General features: G+C 42.6%; 2 protein-coding genes across 3 annotated transcripts; one reads left to right on the forward strand and one right to left on the reverse strand.

Moving 5' to 3' along the window:
- Positions 1 to 159: 159 nt before the first annotated feature.
- Positions 160 to 2,175, reverse strand: LOC135804263 (uncharacterized). Of its 2 annotated transcripts, XR_010551006.1 has the most exons (4): positions 1,844 to 2,175; positions 1,143 to 1,785; positions 941 to 1,052; positions 776 to 806 (listed from the first exon to the last, which is right to left on the reverse strand). XR_010551006.1 is itself a non-coding variant. In XM_065318082.1 (2 exons), the coding sequence occupies exons 1-2, from the start codon at positions 1,081 to 1,083 to the stop codon at positions 286 to 288; spliced, it is 678 nt and encodes a 225-aa protein (XP_065174154.1). In that variant the 5' UTR covers positions 1,084 to 1,134; the 3' UTR covers positions 160 to 285. The 2 variants fall into 2 exon arrangements, 1 of the variants encoding a protein (XP_065174154.1); XM_065318082.1 differs by lacking the exons at positions 1,143 to 1,785; positions 1,844 to 2,175 and having other exon boundaries at positions 160 to 820; positions 941 to 1,134.
- A 153-nt stretch (positions 2,176 to 2,328) lies between these two features.
- Positions 2,329 to 16,099, forward strand: dom (domino helicase). The gene is given in 21 exon segments (XM_065318058.1): positions 2,329 to 2,542; positions 3,042 to 3,251; positions 3,317 to 4,328; positions 4,331 to 4,525; positions 4,723 to 4,925; positions 5,133 to 5,660; positions 5,856 to 6,249; positions 6,252 to 6,532; positions 6,721 to 6,857; positions 7,077 to 7,263; positions 7,484 to 7,748; positions 7,977 to 8,736; positions 8,976 to 9,348; positions 9,603 to 9,914; positions 10,150 to 10,485; positions 10,548 to 10,769; positions 12,841 to 12,876; positions 12,960 to 14,694; positions 14,760 to 15,103; positions 15,158 to 15,433; positions 15,922 to 16,099. Coding segments are annotated over 20 exon segments (7,752 nt in total). The 5' UTR covers positions 2,329 to 2,542; positions 3,042 to 3,104; the 3' UTR covers positions 15,931 to 16,099.
- Positions 16,100 to 16,238: the final 139 nt, after the last annotated feature.

Raw genomic sequence — 16,238 nt, forward strand, 5'->3', positions numbered from 1 at the left:
ATGCGATCCACAACGATAAAATTTTAATTTTAACTTTTTTAGTCATAGAACTTAAGTTTTTATGTTTAAACACTCATTCTTGATCAACACAAAATGGCGTCAATATAATAGCCACCATTAAACAAAAATATCTGGGTTTTTAAACAAAACACACAAAACTCAACATTAATCGAATTTAATGTGTCTACAAACATTTTAAGTTAAACGTTTCAAAATCTTAGGTACATAATATTTAAGTCTCCTCATTTGCATTGATATTACACCCTAAATCTAAATTACCACTAATTACTGATGATGATTATGATTATTCTTAAGTTTCTGATATTGTTTGATTACTTTCTTTCCAGGCTGCAGTCTCTGTGATAATCCCGGCCGTTTTCTCTTGTTGTTCCCCATAGTTGTACTCAATTCTTCATCTGATATGTTTCCATTCGTTTCTTGTAATCTTGCGTTGTGTTTTCGTTTCGGCCCTGTATTGTCACTCTGACACACCACAGTCTCCTGAATCTGATTCTCTGCAGCCAGTTGTGCTGTGCTCTTTTGCAGATCTGAATCATGTGCATATTTGCAGTTGTGGCCAAACCGACAGCGTCCTTTTCGATAATTCCAGCAGACTTTTTTCCCGTTGATAGTAATGGCCGCTCCGTTATCCACCATCTTTACATGCTTCTCCAGAGCCAATTTCTTGGCTTTTTCAGCCTCAACAAACGGATTTGAGAAGACTGATGTGGTTGGAAGGTAGCCATTGTTGTCTTTTGCTAGGAAGCCTGGTATGGGCAGTTTATCAGCTGATGGTAATGGTGTATCTTGGTTTGGTAAACTGAAATGTTATGCAGCTGAAGGATTTTTAAACACTCTTTAACTAACACTACGCATTCCGAATTTGGGAGATGGTTTAGGCGGACTTAGTTTCAATACATTTTAGTGCTGTATACATTACCTAGTTAAGTTATTGCCTTTCGTTTCTTCTTCATCTTCACTTGAACGCCCTGAACTCTCTGGCGAATCTTTATTTCCATTGAAATTATCAGAATTATTCGAGTTTTCAGAATCTGAATCACCATACGCAGCGACCAACGACATGATTATTAATTGATTGAGGTTAGGAATTGATTTTTAATTTAAAAAATTCATTTGCTTACTGCTTGGCTTATAAATTATAAAACGATAGTACAATGTTGATTGGCATCACCCAAGTTATTTTTAACAATATTAATTTGAAAATGATTCTCTTTAGCTTCCAAAACTAATCTAACATTAGGCAAAGTCTGCCAATACTTCCCACCATAAACTTTATCACCCTCAACAGTCAGTAAACTAGTGATAACAAAACAAATATGATACTCTACAGCCATTAATCTCATAACATTGATTAAACAGTTCAACAACATGTTATGCTTCTCAATTCTTATGCTAGAATATAAAATGGCTGTTAATGAATCAATCACAACTACTCTCACTTTTGTTTTCTTCCTTTCAAGTTTTTGCTTGAGTTCATACATGCCATCAATTAATTGAACAATGTCCTTAACTTGCCCAACGAATAAATTAGCAAATATTTCGTCTTCTTTACCAATACCAAATTGTTTATCACAGATATACTTTAAATATAAAGGATTGAATGTGAATTTTGTGTCATAATACATGAGAGTTTGCTGATTTTTGTGTTTCTCTAAGAAATCAAGCATGAATTTATAAATAAACATTGGTAATTGTTGTGCGGATCGTGTGCAGACTTCATAAATGCTTCCAGTGTAAAAACCTCCACCCAAAATGGCATCTAAACTGTCAAATAAAATTGTTGTTACTTTTATTGTTATTTTATTCATGCTATGATTCATACTTGGAATGATTTGTGGAAATAATTGCTGTTTTTTGAAGCATTTCATAGTAGTAGTCCAATCCGTTACGTGTGACTGCCGCGTTTTTGTTTAAAATGTGTTTTCTGATGACAAGAATCGATTTGAATGGTAGTTTTGTGATTTTGCTCAAAACCTGTGCGTCTTGCTCCAGAAATTGGTAAATCGTGGACACACACTTATCTCTTAAAAGTTTAATCAACTCTTGTGTTAATAACGGATGTACTTCCGTTGTTAACTCAACCATTGTTTAAATTCTTAAATTCTTTAAGGTTATACCGAATACAAACAACTTTTTATTTTTGTTTTCACCGCGCGTAAACGTTAACGTTTCAGTTTTAAATCCGCCGCTTTTTGATTCGTGTGAGATCGAGCACGTTCGAAGCGGAAGGCAAGCGCTTGCATGTACTGCGCAGATGCGGATATGGCTGCGCGCGCAAGCTACTAGGCGGTACGGTGCGGCGCGCGGCACTGGCCATTCGTGTAGAAGCGCCAGTCGCCATGTTTGGATAGGATGAAGCGTCCTTCTCTGCGAACGTGTAAGATGCAACGAACACGAATGTGATTCATTTCGTGCGTCAAGCGTTGCATTCGACGACTGGCCGTCAGTCGACACGATCCGTGGCAGTGTTTTCAAATGTGGATGGGCCACCAGTGCGCCGATATTCGCGGATTTCATGATGGTAAGTTTCCGTTTTTGTTCGCTTTCGATTAGAAAATGGCGTCACCTCATCGGTATGCGCTTCGCTTTGTGCGCCGGGGCGATTTGATTGCGTACGTTGTTTTTCGGTAAATAACCGGCGAATCGACGCCCGGCGTCGAAAAATTAGATTATCACTATTAAATATAATGGCTTCCTGTTATTTTAACGTTTCTTTGCGCTTTTATCTTAGCTACATTGGATAGCGTGCTACCAAATACAGGCGGCGGCGCTGGCGATAGTCAAGCGCCGATAGCCGCATAGCTTTGCGACAACCGATGCGTGGTGCAATATTTAGAAATTATTGTACAATTTCATTTTAGAATAAATAAAGCGCGGCTTTATTTTAGAATTTCTGATATGAGATTGTAGTGATATTTGAAAATTTTAATTTGGCGCCTTTTTATTTTCAAACGTGGAGTAGAAAAAGTTTTGAAGGTGATCTTGAATTTTCCCTCCATTTCGAGCTTGTTTGATTTCAGATGCCTATTATTCGTTTTAAATGGGAAACGATTGACCTTCGACAAATACTTGCAAAGTAGGCGATGAGTGATGAAACACCGGGGGCTGGACAGAGTGCCCTGCCCCGGGAGGGCTTGGCATCCAAGCCGGCGGTGGTTCGTAACGTTCAGATGGCAGGTGGGCAGTACGTCGTCACATCGCAAAGTTCAAACCCTGCGTATATACCTCAGGTAAGTCGTTAAACAGCGCTAAACATCGAAATTAAATTTAACGTTGTATTTTCTTTCATCATTAGTCAGTTGCTGGTTCACAACAAGGCATTCAACGTATTATTAACATAAGTCCAACAAAAGTTAACCAAACAACGCCATTGCGACCCAGTTTGACCAATCAAAGTATTGTTCAAGCCCTTACCAAGACCAGGTCACCAGCCAGCAATGTGCGACTACTGCTTCAAAATGCCAACGACACGACATCAACCCCAGCCCCTCGTACGGCACCCAAGCGATTTCTACCAACTCCGCAAGACAAGAAGGAAACCTACGCCACGAAACTGCAGCGCGTCCTCAATCATCGCAATGTGCGCTCGAAGTACGTTCGTGAGAAGTATAACGAGCACTTGTTGGAGATGTACCACCTGGAGTTGGGAGGCAGCTTGCTGGACTTGTACCAGTTTGCCAAACGACCGAAAACCGCGCAATTTCTCTTGTATATGAAAGAGAATAGTATCGATCCCAAAGATGTCGAAGAGGCCACCACTCCGCCGATTCCGACGGCTACGGCGGCCAGCTCCCTGCCTGGTATGTCAAGCAACACCAGCACGAACACGGCGACTACTTCTGCGATTATGAACTCCTCCACGCCGGTGTCGAGTCCTGTCCCCAGTGCGTCAAAACCGCCACTGGATACAAAGACTCCGACCGTGAAGGTACCCAAACAACCCACGGCACCGACAACGCCCACCAATCCAGAGCAGATTGTTGAAAAGGCAAAGCACGAAGCTTATATCGTGCAGCGCATTACCGATCTGCAGAAGGAGGGTCTCTGGACGGAGAAGCGTTTGCCTAAAGTGCAGGAAATGCCGCGGGTGAAAGCGCATTGGGACTACCTGCTGGAGGAGATGGTATGGCTGGCCGCTGACTTTGCGCAGGAACGCAAGTGGAAGAAGGCGGCGGCGAAGAAATGCGCGCGAATGGTACAGAAGTACTTTCAGGACAAGGCGCAGGCGGCGCAAAAGGCCGAGAAGGCGCACGAGCAGCACATGCGACGCGTTGCCGCCTTCGTCGCTAAAGAGATTAAGAACTTCTGGGGAACGTCGAGAAGTTGGTTGAGTACAAGCAAAACACACGGCTGGAGGAGAAACGCAAACAAGCGCTCGATCAACATCTCAGTTTCATCGTGGACCAGACCGAGAAGTACTCGCAATTACTTGCGGAGGGCATGAATAAGCCGATTGCCGAACAAAATAGCACCTCGAATCCGGCATCGAATGCTAATTCTGATGGTAAGATATTTTCACAGAATTGAATTTTAATGCTCTATATTAATATGATGATTCGATTTAATGAAGGAATAAACATCCATTCAGGTTTTTCCTAGTAATGATTACATCGAGGCATTTGTCTGAAATTTCAACTTAAAGATTACAATAATATTTATTTTGAAATGATATCATTTTAATATCGTTGTTACTTATTTCAGATGAATTTCGTCCAGATATTGACAGTACTGATGATGAGGAGACGATTGCACAAGAGGAGGCTCAAGACGAAGGCGAGAAGAGTGAGGAGATTGCTGCGTTGCAGCGGGAATCGCAAATGGATTTCGATGACTTCTTAAGTGAATTGCCAAAGGACTACCTGATACACAGAGACAAGATTCGACTCAGTGAGTCATCGGAATCTGTAAGTAAACACTTGATTTTTTCTTTCTTTATTTACGTTCGCTTATTTTTAACATGATGACTTAACAATTATGAGGGTATTGTATCCATTCATAACAATACCTATCAGTGAAGACAATGAGGCATTTGTCTGATTATTTCCCTCTTAAATTACACTTAAATCAAAAATTACACGTAAACAGATGATTGATTAATTTTTTTTATTCAGAGCGATTCCAATGAAGCGTCTACGACTGCTTCCACAACTAGTAAAACGAAAAAAGTCATTGACGAGGATTTCACAATGGACTCTAGTGGAGAAGATGACGAGAACACTATACAAGAACAGGAGCAAGCCGAAGGCGAGCAAGATCATCAGGCCGAAATTGACGACTTGAATGATGAGGCAGAGATGGACATTGAGGAATTGCGGCGGAAGTATGCGAACATGCAGTCACCACCACCCGACGAGAGTTCCAATATGACGCCGACCAGTGGCGATGAGGCGGCAACGTCAGATCAAGAGCGCGACGATGATGATGTTTCGGGTGAGAGTGAAAGCGAGGATGAAGTCGATGAGGACAAGATGTCCACGACGTCCGAGAAGGAATCGCGTACGGAAATCGGCCTGAAATCACTCTTGGACGATTCCAAGGAAGGAGAGGAGATCAAGACTGATAACAACGATCTGATTAACGATGCCGCCGCCATCGCCGAGAGTATACAGCCGAAGGGTAATACTCTGTCATCTACAAGTGTAAGTATTTAATCTTTTCTTGATACTTAAATTTTGGTTTAATGATGAGTTCACGGTCTGACGATGTAGATAATCCATTCATAATCTCATCGGTATATGATTAGCTTGAGGCATTTGTCTGATGTATTAAATTTTGCACAATTTTATTTATTATCTTATTTAATTGTTTTCTAATTTAAGTAAATTTTTGTTTAGGTCGTTACACCGATTCCGTTCCTGTTGAAATTCACACTGCGAGAATATCAACACATTGGTCTTGATTGGCTGGTGACGATGTTCGAACGCAAGCTGAATGGCATATTGGCTGATGAGATGGGTTTGGGTAAAACCATCCAGACGATTGCGTTGCTCGCGCACCTTGCTTGCGAGAAAAGCAACTGGGGCCCGCATCTTATAGTCGTACCCACATCGGTAATGCTCAATTGGGAAATGGAGTGCAAGAAGTGGTGTCCTGGCTTCAAGATCCTCACGTACTATGGCTCGCAGAAGGAGCGTAAGCTGAAGCGTACCGGTTGGACGAAGCCTAACGCATTTCACATTTGCATCACCTCGTACAAACTGGTGATTCAAGACCATCAGAGTTTCCGCCGGAAAAGTGGAAATATCTCATCTTGGACGAGGCGCAAAACATTAAGAACTTCAAGTCGCAACGATGGCAACTGTTGTTGAACTTTCAAACACAGCAGAGGTTGTTATTGACTGGTACACCGCTGCAAAATAATCTGATGGAGCTGTGGTCGTTGATGCACTTTCTGATGCCGAATGTGTTTCAATCACATCGGGAGTTCAAGGAGTGGTTTTCGAACCCGGTGACTGGCATGATTGAAGGCAATTCGGAGTATAACGAGAATATCATCAAGCGATTACACAAGGTAAAAATAATTACCAAATATATTGCGTGTTAGTTACAAAATGATGATTCGATTGACTGATGGAATAAACATCCATTCAGGTTTTTCCTAATAGTGATTACATCGAGGCATTTGTCTGACGTATTTTGCTTTCACATTCAGTGTAACACAAAATATCACAAATATTTAACTGTTGCCTATTATTTCAGGTGCTAAGACCGTTTTTACTACGACGGTTAAAATGTGAAGTGGAGAAGCAGATGCCCCAGAAGTTTGAGCACGTCGTCATGTGTCGCTTGTCTAAGCGACAAAGATTTCTCTACGATGACTACATGTCTCGATCGAAGTAAGTTATTTTCTTTAATGTTTTGAAATTTACTTCCTCATCCACTGTGATTGATTGTTTCCGGTCTTTCACAATTTCACGGGAAGAATATTAAAGTTATACTTTTACCAACCGATTTTGTCTGATCAGTGACAAAAATCGGGTGACTTGTATAAAACATTCTTTAAAATTCTTTTAAAAATAGCTAGTTATTAAATATTAATTATCTCTTGTTTCTAGGACGAAGGAAACCCTCTCGACCGGAAACTTGCTCAGCGTTATCAATGTGCTCATGCAACTACGAAAAGTGTGCAACCATCCTAATCTGTTCGAGGCACGCCCGACGATCTCGCCGTTTCACTGCGAGGGAATCGTGCAGCACGTACCGGCTATAGTCTACTCGGCGTTAGATTACGACGTGTGGAAGGTAAGCATGATTGTGTTGTAAATGTCACGCCTTCCGGATCATCCAACTGAGTCTTTATATTCTGTTGGATTTATTTTAAATTTGAAGGCAGAGTAAAAACGTGTTAAAGGTGTGGATGTTGTTTGAATCTAAATAACGCCCTCAATCATAACTCGAACAATATTTCTTTGGTGATGTCATTTTTGTATTAAAAATTAATTTCGTATTTCTTTAATTTTAGAACGTAGACCTCAAAACTATAGGTTTGAATCTACTGCACTTGGAGTTTCACTTTGGTGCTTATCAGTGTTATCGTCAGCGGCAGTTAAAAACTACTAGAAAACTTATCGAAGTAATTTCCACTCGTACTAAGCCACCTTCATGCCCACCGTCGAGATTATGCCTGAAAGTGCATCGAAATCCAGTTAATAAAGCCTCGTCGATAAAAGATGAAGTTAAATCAGCACCGAAAGTGAAACTGATTCAACATCCAGGTGGAATTAAAGGTATTCACTTGAATTTAAATCTTTACTTTTTTACCTTCTGAATATTTCGACTTAATTTACTCATAATTGTTGGAATATTTTATCCATTGAGGGTTAGATTAATGATGAATTACAGGTGTGGAAGTTATTGCTTCATAAATAACATCCTCAATCATAATTCATACAATTTTATTAATTTATGTTTTGTTGGAATGTTGATTTTCTAATATTTCGTATTTTCTTGTTTAGCTGTGCAAATAGCAACTGGATCAACAACCCCAACAACAGGTACCATTAATTTATCCAGTGTTCTAACACCATCCGTACCAAGTTATGCTCAACTCGTGGAAACTCTCACAGGCAAACACATCCTGTTCACGCCCACCTGCAACATCAATACAAACAGCATGGGTATTACGGGCACAACGACTGTAATGACATCAAGCGGACAAAAACTTACTCTGTTGCCCAAACAGTCGATAGCATCCACCACACCGAACAATCAATCATCAGCTATTGCAAAGGCAGTTGTAAAGGTGCAGCTCACATCATTGCCTAACAATGCGGGCTCGCCAATCGCCAAAGACAACATTAATGTTGACGTTACGCCAGCGCGTAAATCGATTGACTCGAAGTTTATTGAACGGCTGTACATGCAGGCGCCGAATAGCAATAAAAGTATTGATGTACGGTATGCGTCAACGTTCAGTCAGAGCGAAGACGAGAAGGATGAGGAAGATGCAGAGACGTGGCAGAGCTATAAGCTGGATCAACTGGCGCGGTTCAATGAGACGCGTTGCTCGGGCGAACCAATTTACGGGATGGATTTGTTAGAGAGTTTGAGGAAATTTGGATCCGCTGTAAGTGCGAATAATTCATGGAGCAATGGCAGGCGAGTGTGTCATGAAGTGCAGTATGGTCTGAATGAACGACAAACGTCGGATACGTTGAAGGAAATCATCTACACACCGACAAAACTTATAGAACAACTTAACTATATATTTGACAGGTATGTGTAACTTTGTTATTTTTTTTTATTCTTCATTCCTTTCTCATCCAATGTAGTTGATGACTTCCAAGTCTTCTACAATTTCAAAGAAAGGAGATCGAAAGGATACTTTTACCAACCGATTTTGACTAGTCAGTGCCAAAATTGGGTGACTTGTATCAAACATTTTATTTAATCTTTTATCATTTTATTTTGCTGTTGCACATTGAGCAATTCTTAAGATAATTTTTCATTTGCAGATTTATTGTTTACGTGCCTTCTGCCTACGCGCCTGAACCCGAGCTGCAAGTGTGGAATCCTAACCCAAGCACGTACTGGGGCCGAATACAGGAGCGCAAGCAGTTTGCGCTGCAGCTGAGCGAACCTACCGAGCCGCTGCATCACATTGCGTCCAGCATGATAACACAGTTTCCGCATCCGCGTCTCATACAGTATGACTGTGGCAAATTGCAGACGCTCGACCGGCTGCTGCGACGACTCAAGTACGGTTCGCATCGCGTGCTCATTTTCACGCAGATGACAAAGATGCTGGACGTGCTGGAAGCGTTCTTGAATTTCCACGGACATATCTACTTGCGACTTGATGGATCGACACGAATCGATCAACGACAGGTTAGTTGTCAAAGCAAAATAAATACGAACCATTTCTATTCACGCATTGACGATCAGTAAGCTGTAGACTTCGGTTATTACTCTTACTTTTGCATCAATGCAAGATTATTTGTAACTGGGATGTCAGCAGGCTTTTATGTTCTACTATTAAAAGTCCTCTAGAACTCCGCAGACATTTCTTTTATTTTAAATCATTAGTTTAAATTTGGATGTTTGAAACTTTTTAAAATAATAAATCATGGCTTTGTTTATAGATACTCATGGAGCGTTTCAATGGAGATCCGAAAATCTTCGCGTTTATCCTTTCGACACGCTCTGGTGGCGTTGGTGTGAATTTGACGGGCGCAGACACTGTGATATTTTACGATTCCGACTGGAATCCGACCATGGACGCGCAGGCACAAGATAGGTGTCATCGAATCGGGCAGACACGAGATGTGCACATCTATCGCCTGGTCAGCGAGATGACCATCGAGGAAAACATCCTCAAGAAAGCCAATCAGAAGCGATTATTGGGTGATCTTGCTATTGAGGGTGGCAACTTTACTACTGCATACTTCAAGAGCGTGAGTGTTAATTATTATTTTATTCACTGCCAAGTCCCTAATGAATTGTTTATAACTCAACTTGCATGTTGTTTTGTTTATTCTAAGGGAAATAATAAATTGAGTTACGGGTGTGGTCAAAGTGTCTAAAATCTTATGGTCCTCAATGTTAATTCAAACATTACTTTGAATGAAGATGATTTAGTGTTGGGATTGTTTATTATTGTTATATTAATGTTTGTAATTTATTTTGCAGACAACAATTCAAGATCTATTCAGTATTGATCAGAGCGAACAATCAGCGGCGACACGTATGTCTGATGTCATTGCAAGTAGTCGCGAGCGTGAAAAACACGCTGAGGAGACGTCTGTATCAGCATCGGACGAGAAGTCTGCGATGGGTGCATTGGAGAGTGCTCTAGCCGCTGCCGAGGATGACCAAGACGTCATTGCTGCCTGTACAGCAAAGGCGGAAGCTGTAGCTGAACTAGCAGAGTTTGACGAAAACATCCCTCTTGAAGATAAGGAAGACAAAGAAAAAGAGCCAGAAATCAGCAAGGCAGAGCAAGAAGTTGTCAATCTCATCAAACAAGTAAGTTTTTTTTTTGCATTTTTATTGAAGAATTATTTCTATTAATATTTTTGTTTTGCCAGTTAACGCCTATCGAGAGGTACGCAATGCGATTCATCGAAGAGACCGAATCCGCTTGGTCAGTCGAACAACTTGCAGCCGCCGAACGCGAAATTGAAGAGAAGAAGCGTGAGTGGGAAGAGAACCGCATAGCGACAATGCGCGAGGAGGAGGAGCGTCGGGCGCGCGAGCTAGAGGAAGAGAGCGAGCTTCTCACGTTTAGCCGCGAGGACGCAACGAATCAGGTCAGCAAAAACCAAAAACTAAATAATAAACCGCCTCGCGAACGCAAAGCTTCTAAAGCAACGGTACCGACGCTGGATACGTCGAATAATAAGCCAACTCGTGGCAGTAACGCAACAAATCGTGTAGTAAATAACGCTGATCGACGTTTAACGCGTTCACACCCGCGCATCTCTCATACAAGTCCCGAGCCTCCCGAGGAGGAGGCGGTGAACGGTAGTAAATCACCGCACACTGCCAAATCCGAGTCGGAGGACGACTCTTCTGACTTGGAAGACTCACAGCCTCTTATCCAAATTCAGAAAGCAGTTAGTCCTAAGATCAATAAGTTAGATCATAATTCTCCTCGTACGCGATCGCGTGGTACGGTCGCAATCGATCTGTGGACGCTGGACGTGAGTCCAATTCTACCCGGTGTCAAGCCGACGAAGCGCTCCACTCCGCACATTCGGCGCACAAACTCAAACGAAACACTCAACGCGAACGACAAGCAGGAAAAGGAAAACATGCAGGTCGGTCGCGGTAAAAGTGGCAAACCGTCTGTCCATGGCGGCAGGCGTTTGCGCAAGCGTCGCCGTTTTAATCGCGCACGTGCTAAAATTAATAAAGACAGTCTTGCGCCCAACGATAGCAAGAGCAATTGCACCGACGAGGATTGCAAAATGTCGGTGGATAGCTCGATGTGTTCGGACGATGATAGGAATCAAATTAAGTCTAGCGACGAAGAGAAGACTGATAGTATCCATGAAAACATTGTGAATAGTACCAAATTAAATAATGTGACGGAGCTCGCGTCTGTTACCAGTGAGGACGCGAACTGCACGCCCGAGTGCGACACATCCGTAGATCTAGCAAATGAGACGAATCACAATGAGAACGATGTAGGCCATTCAAATAATCACGACGAATCGGCAAATGACGAAAACAGTCGCGATCTCACTAATAATACAGCTTTAGACGACGACGATGACGAGAATTCGCTGTTGTCGCCGGATAGGAGTCGAAAGAAGCGACGCGTTGCGCCCAAGTTTAACAAATTCAATAATTGTGTGAATACGTTAGACGGCTGGCTGAAAAAGACTGTCAATGATGAGGAACTTGCTGATAGTGTATGTGATCAAGCGATCAAATCGGAGTAGTAGTAAACGAGTCGTCACAAGAACCGCCCAAATGATGCTTGTGATTCGTTGATTTTAATCTTTCTACGCTTAGTAAACGACGAGTTTCGAAGGAACTCTGTGTCTCGTTCCTCATACACACTTGTACATAGTAAAAGTAACAAAATAGAGTTAATTTTTTTATCGATTCATCTAATTTTATGTACAGAATGTAAATTATTCCAGCATGAATGTGAGTTTTTGCGTATACTATTTTTACTAGTTTCAATGATGCGTCTCGCTACATCATATTTTTTTCACAATTACGAGAATATCTCACATATATACATACAAGAATGCCGAATCACATTCCAAAAATGAAGCTATATTATGTGTCTGCGCTCGAATGTTCAGCCGACCACCGAATTGATTTTTACCGATGGTGTAAAATATTTAAACAAACACGTTGTCTCGTAAACGAATTCTCTCTCTCTCTTTAACACTACCAGTGATTATTTCTGTTCTGTTGTATGTTTAAGCCATGTACATAGTTATTTTAATGGATAATTATTATATTTAGCAGATAAATAAAGAAGTTCTCTTGCAAACTGTGTGCTGGTCGTCGTTTTATTTATGTGAAACTGGCAGATGGTACGGAACGCGTGCGCGGGGTGGGCGGAGGTTTTGGTGCCAACTTGCTCCGGCGTGCCGCAGCGGGCACCAAAACTCGCCCCGCTGGACACGAACCGGACACAGAGCAAGGGGGCTTCTTTAAGCGTCTGAGCGGCACTCGCAAAACCCTCGACCTACCCCGCGACCGGCAGAAACGCGTTCCATGATCAATTTGCGATTATCCTTTCCCATTCGGCACATCCTTTTTTCCCCGGCGCCAATTCACACCTTTCATCCGCAGTGCGGCTCGCTTTCAGCAAAGTTAACTGACTTGTTTTTACAATGACTCTCGCGTTGGTTACAGATTTGGGTATCGCAAAACTCGAGCGAACAGATGCCGGTAAGTGTAGAAATAATACTGAATTCGCACATCTCTCTTCTCTGGTTGGCCGTATGGTGCTGAATGTTATGAACTTTGTTTAGATGTGGTGTCCGCCGACTCCACCACAGCAGGATGATGACGTGTACATTGATCATACGGTGGCGTTTCTCTACGATACCAGCAATGTCATGCTGGAAACGCAGTTGCCCAATGTCTACATTCGAAAGGAGACGAAACGCACTCGTGTGGATGCTGGTTTGGTGGATAGTCGACGGCCGACGAAGGTGCATAAGCGCGAGGATATTATGCAACCACCCAAGTCTATATTCAACACATCGCTTGCGGTGAAGATGCGTAGGGATGCACGCATTCAGAAATTCCGTGGACTTATGCGACCGCAAATGGCGCCCATGGGTCCGGGGGTGAAATACCCCGGGATTAAACCGCATGTGGAGCCACCCGGACACAATTGGACGATTCATGAAGATGCCGCCATCTTGAAAGTTATACAATCGTATCAGGGACTTAGTCTTAGCTTGGCTATTACTCACGCTGGGCACACACCGAATTGGGACTTTGTTGCTGATTTTGTAAACACTGTCTCGAACACTTATAGATCTCCGAAACAATGCCGTAATCGTTATGAGAGTATATTAGTTCCGCGTGAGGAAGGCAAGCAAATTATCGATACATCTCCTAAGAAGAAAAAGCAGAAGAGCGCTATGAACAGTGGCATGATGTTCAAGTTCCAGGTGCAACCGAAAGCAAACAGACCCACTTCGCAGTTGTATATTCAAGACAATAATAGCACGTTTACCACGCTAATGACGCAGAGATACGATGCGCTTAAGCTGATCACACCAACTAAAAAAGTACCACCAAAAGCAACGCCTACCGTTGCTTCCATTGCTTTGAAAAATCCGAAACATGAGGGTATTTTAATTGAGCATGGAATTGATTTGGATCATCCGATGAGCGCGGTGGATATTGCCAGCAAACGTGCTGAGCGTAATCGTGACAAGAAGCCGCCTGATCAATTGCTTATGCAGAAGCAGTTGCAGTTGATACGCCAACAGGTGCAAGCGCAAGCTGCATCAGCGGCTCAGGCTGGTAACTCGCCCAATTCAACACCCAGTACATCGCAAGTGGTCATCCAGCAGCAACAACAACAGCAGCAGGTTCAAACTGTTTCACAGACAATACAGGTTACTACAGTGCCGACGATTGTCAGCGCGGTTCAGACCTCTACTCCGAATACGCCTCCACCTAATGCAGCTAGGATGCAGAGAATTGTCGCAGCATCCACTCTGCAAAACCAATCAGTTGTTTCATTGCCAGGTATTAGTGCAGGTCAACTGCAAGCGCAGCGATTGATTGTTTCCAGTACTGCTGGACAGTCGAAAGCAACGTTGGTTGGTACCGGTACGATGACTGCTAAGGCTTTGAGTCCGGCCCAGCTTATGATGTTGCGCAATGCGACGCTCAAGCAACAAACGCAGCATATGCGTCTGCAGACGGCTGGGATAACTCAACAAGCGTTAAAAACCACCACTGTGGTGAACTTGCCGGGTCAAACAGCCGTTGTGCAATTCACACAGGCGCAACCACGTGCACATATTATCAAGAGCGGAACAGTGGCGGTGGCCAACAATAAAGTGACGCGTACACTGACTGAAAGTGAAGTTGCCCACTTTTTGAAACTGAAGAGTCAGAATCAGAAACTCGCTGGGCAGGCGACAACGCTTGCGAATCAACAGGTATTTACGCAAACCTTACAGGCGGGACCTTCTGGGACTCAGGTGGCCACGATTGTTAAAAGTGTTTCTACTTCTGGAGGTAATTTTAACATTTTTATGAATTAAAAGCAGTTTTTTTTATATTTGTTTTGTTTTAATGTTCAGTGACACCAGCAATGATTGGAACTCAGGTGAAGACGCTGCCTACGGGCCTGAAAACGCAGGCGACACAGGCGCAAATTCGACAAATGCAAATCCAGCAATTGATGCAAAAGAAACTGTTGCATCAGCAGAAAGTTGCTGGTGTGACTCAAGTTACGGGTAAAGGTGGCGTCGCCACTCAGCTCATCGTCGGCAACAAGCCGCTTGCCACGGCGATGACGATGCAACAATTTCAGCAGGTGATACGTTCACCGCTCGCGGTTCCTCCGGTGGTGTTGGCGGCGTCGAAAACTACTTCACGCATGATTCCTGTCAATGCCGGCCAGGGCACTAAACCTACTATTCAAGTAAGTTACATGAAATTAAAACAAAATATTTTTATTAAATAAATGCACTTCTAGGTTGTTACATCTCCGTCACCTGGCTTAACTACGACAATACGCCCGCAAACGTCATCGACCTTAACAGCGGCGACGTTGGCGGGTATCAAGGTGGCGAATGCCGCCGGCGCTAGCCACTCGCAGCAGCAGGCGATACTCTCGCATGTATCCGCTGTGCTGGGGCAGAACGTGCGCCAAAGCTCCCCGGTGCGCCTCCAGACTGCCGGTACCGTCACCGTGCAGCAATCCACTAGTCCGAGCCTGCAGCCTGGGGCGGGCGACAAGCCCAACGATAACGTGAGTAGATTCGTTAAGAAACCGTGAAGTGAATGAACTTTTGTTTTCGATCCTGCTTGAATTGTCGATGTATTTTTCAAGTTATTTCCGTTCAGTATTACCAGATAAGCAAAGCTCTTCCAAACCGATAAACGAAAAAAAAAACACTAAATGAAATTAGAGGAAAAAAAATAATGTTTTCATTTATCATCATCCACCGGCTGACCCGCAATTGTTTGGTGTGCGTTTATGTTTGTTGTTCACAAGCTGTACGTGTCTACATGCCCAACATTTCATTATTGTTTAATTTTATAATCTTAACGTTTAAGTTCTGCTGTGATAAAATTTCGTTCGTAGAGTTATTTAGATGATCATGGCTTCACTCTCTTTTTAGTTCACTGTATATAGTCGATATTTTTATACGGATTGTATATACATAGAGTACCTCCTAGCCTAGTAGTGTACAGAGGCGGTTGTCGCGGATCAAAAACATTTTCGTTTGCTTTCAGGCGGTTTGAATGCCAGAGGATGTGCACTGTGTGCGTGATTCGGCATGCGAATTTCATTCACGCACTCGTCATTAAACAAAAAAAGTATAAATGCGCTAGAATAATTTAATTACAAAGTTAACTCTAATAAAATATTGTGATGTAAATTTTTTTTGTAATAAATAATTTAAAAACTGCATTCTTTGGGATTTGTTTTTCTGAAAACAATATCAAAATTGTCTTGTTTTAGATGCGTCTAATTCAGGTGTATGTTTGGTTGCGTGTAATGTGCGACATGTGTTTAGTTTTAGAATTTAGATAATAGATGTCGCGTGTGT

The sequence above is a fragment of the Atheta coriaria genome, unplaced genomic scaffold (genome assembly GCF_025399875.1).
Source record: "Atheta coriaria isolate IRGN ID8LTWV9N9 unplaced genomic scaffold, Caltech_Dcor_3.1 hic_scaffold_3_pilon, whole genome shotgun sequence".
NCBI lineage: Eukaryota > Metazoa > Arthropoda > Insecta > Coleoptera > Staphylinidae > Dalotia > Dalotia coriaria.

What these genes read in the sequence shown, in the direction of transcription:
- LOC135804263 (XM_065318082.1), bottom strand. Translation starts at nt 1,083, where the DNA reads ATGTCGTTGGTCGCTGCGTATGGTGATTCAGATTCTGAAAACTCGAAT. An exon ending in AAAGGCAATAACTTAACTAG is followed by an intron (nt 821 to 940) that starts GTAATGTATACA and finishes ATAACATTTCAG; the next exon opens with TTTACCAAACCAAGATACAC.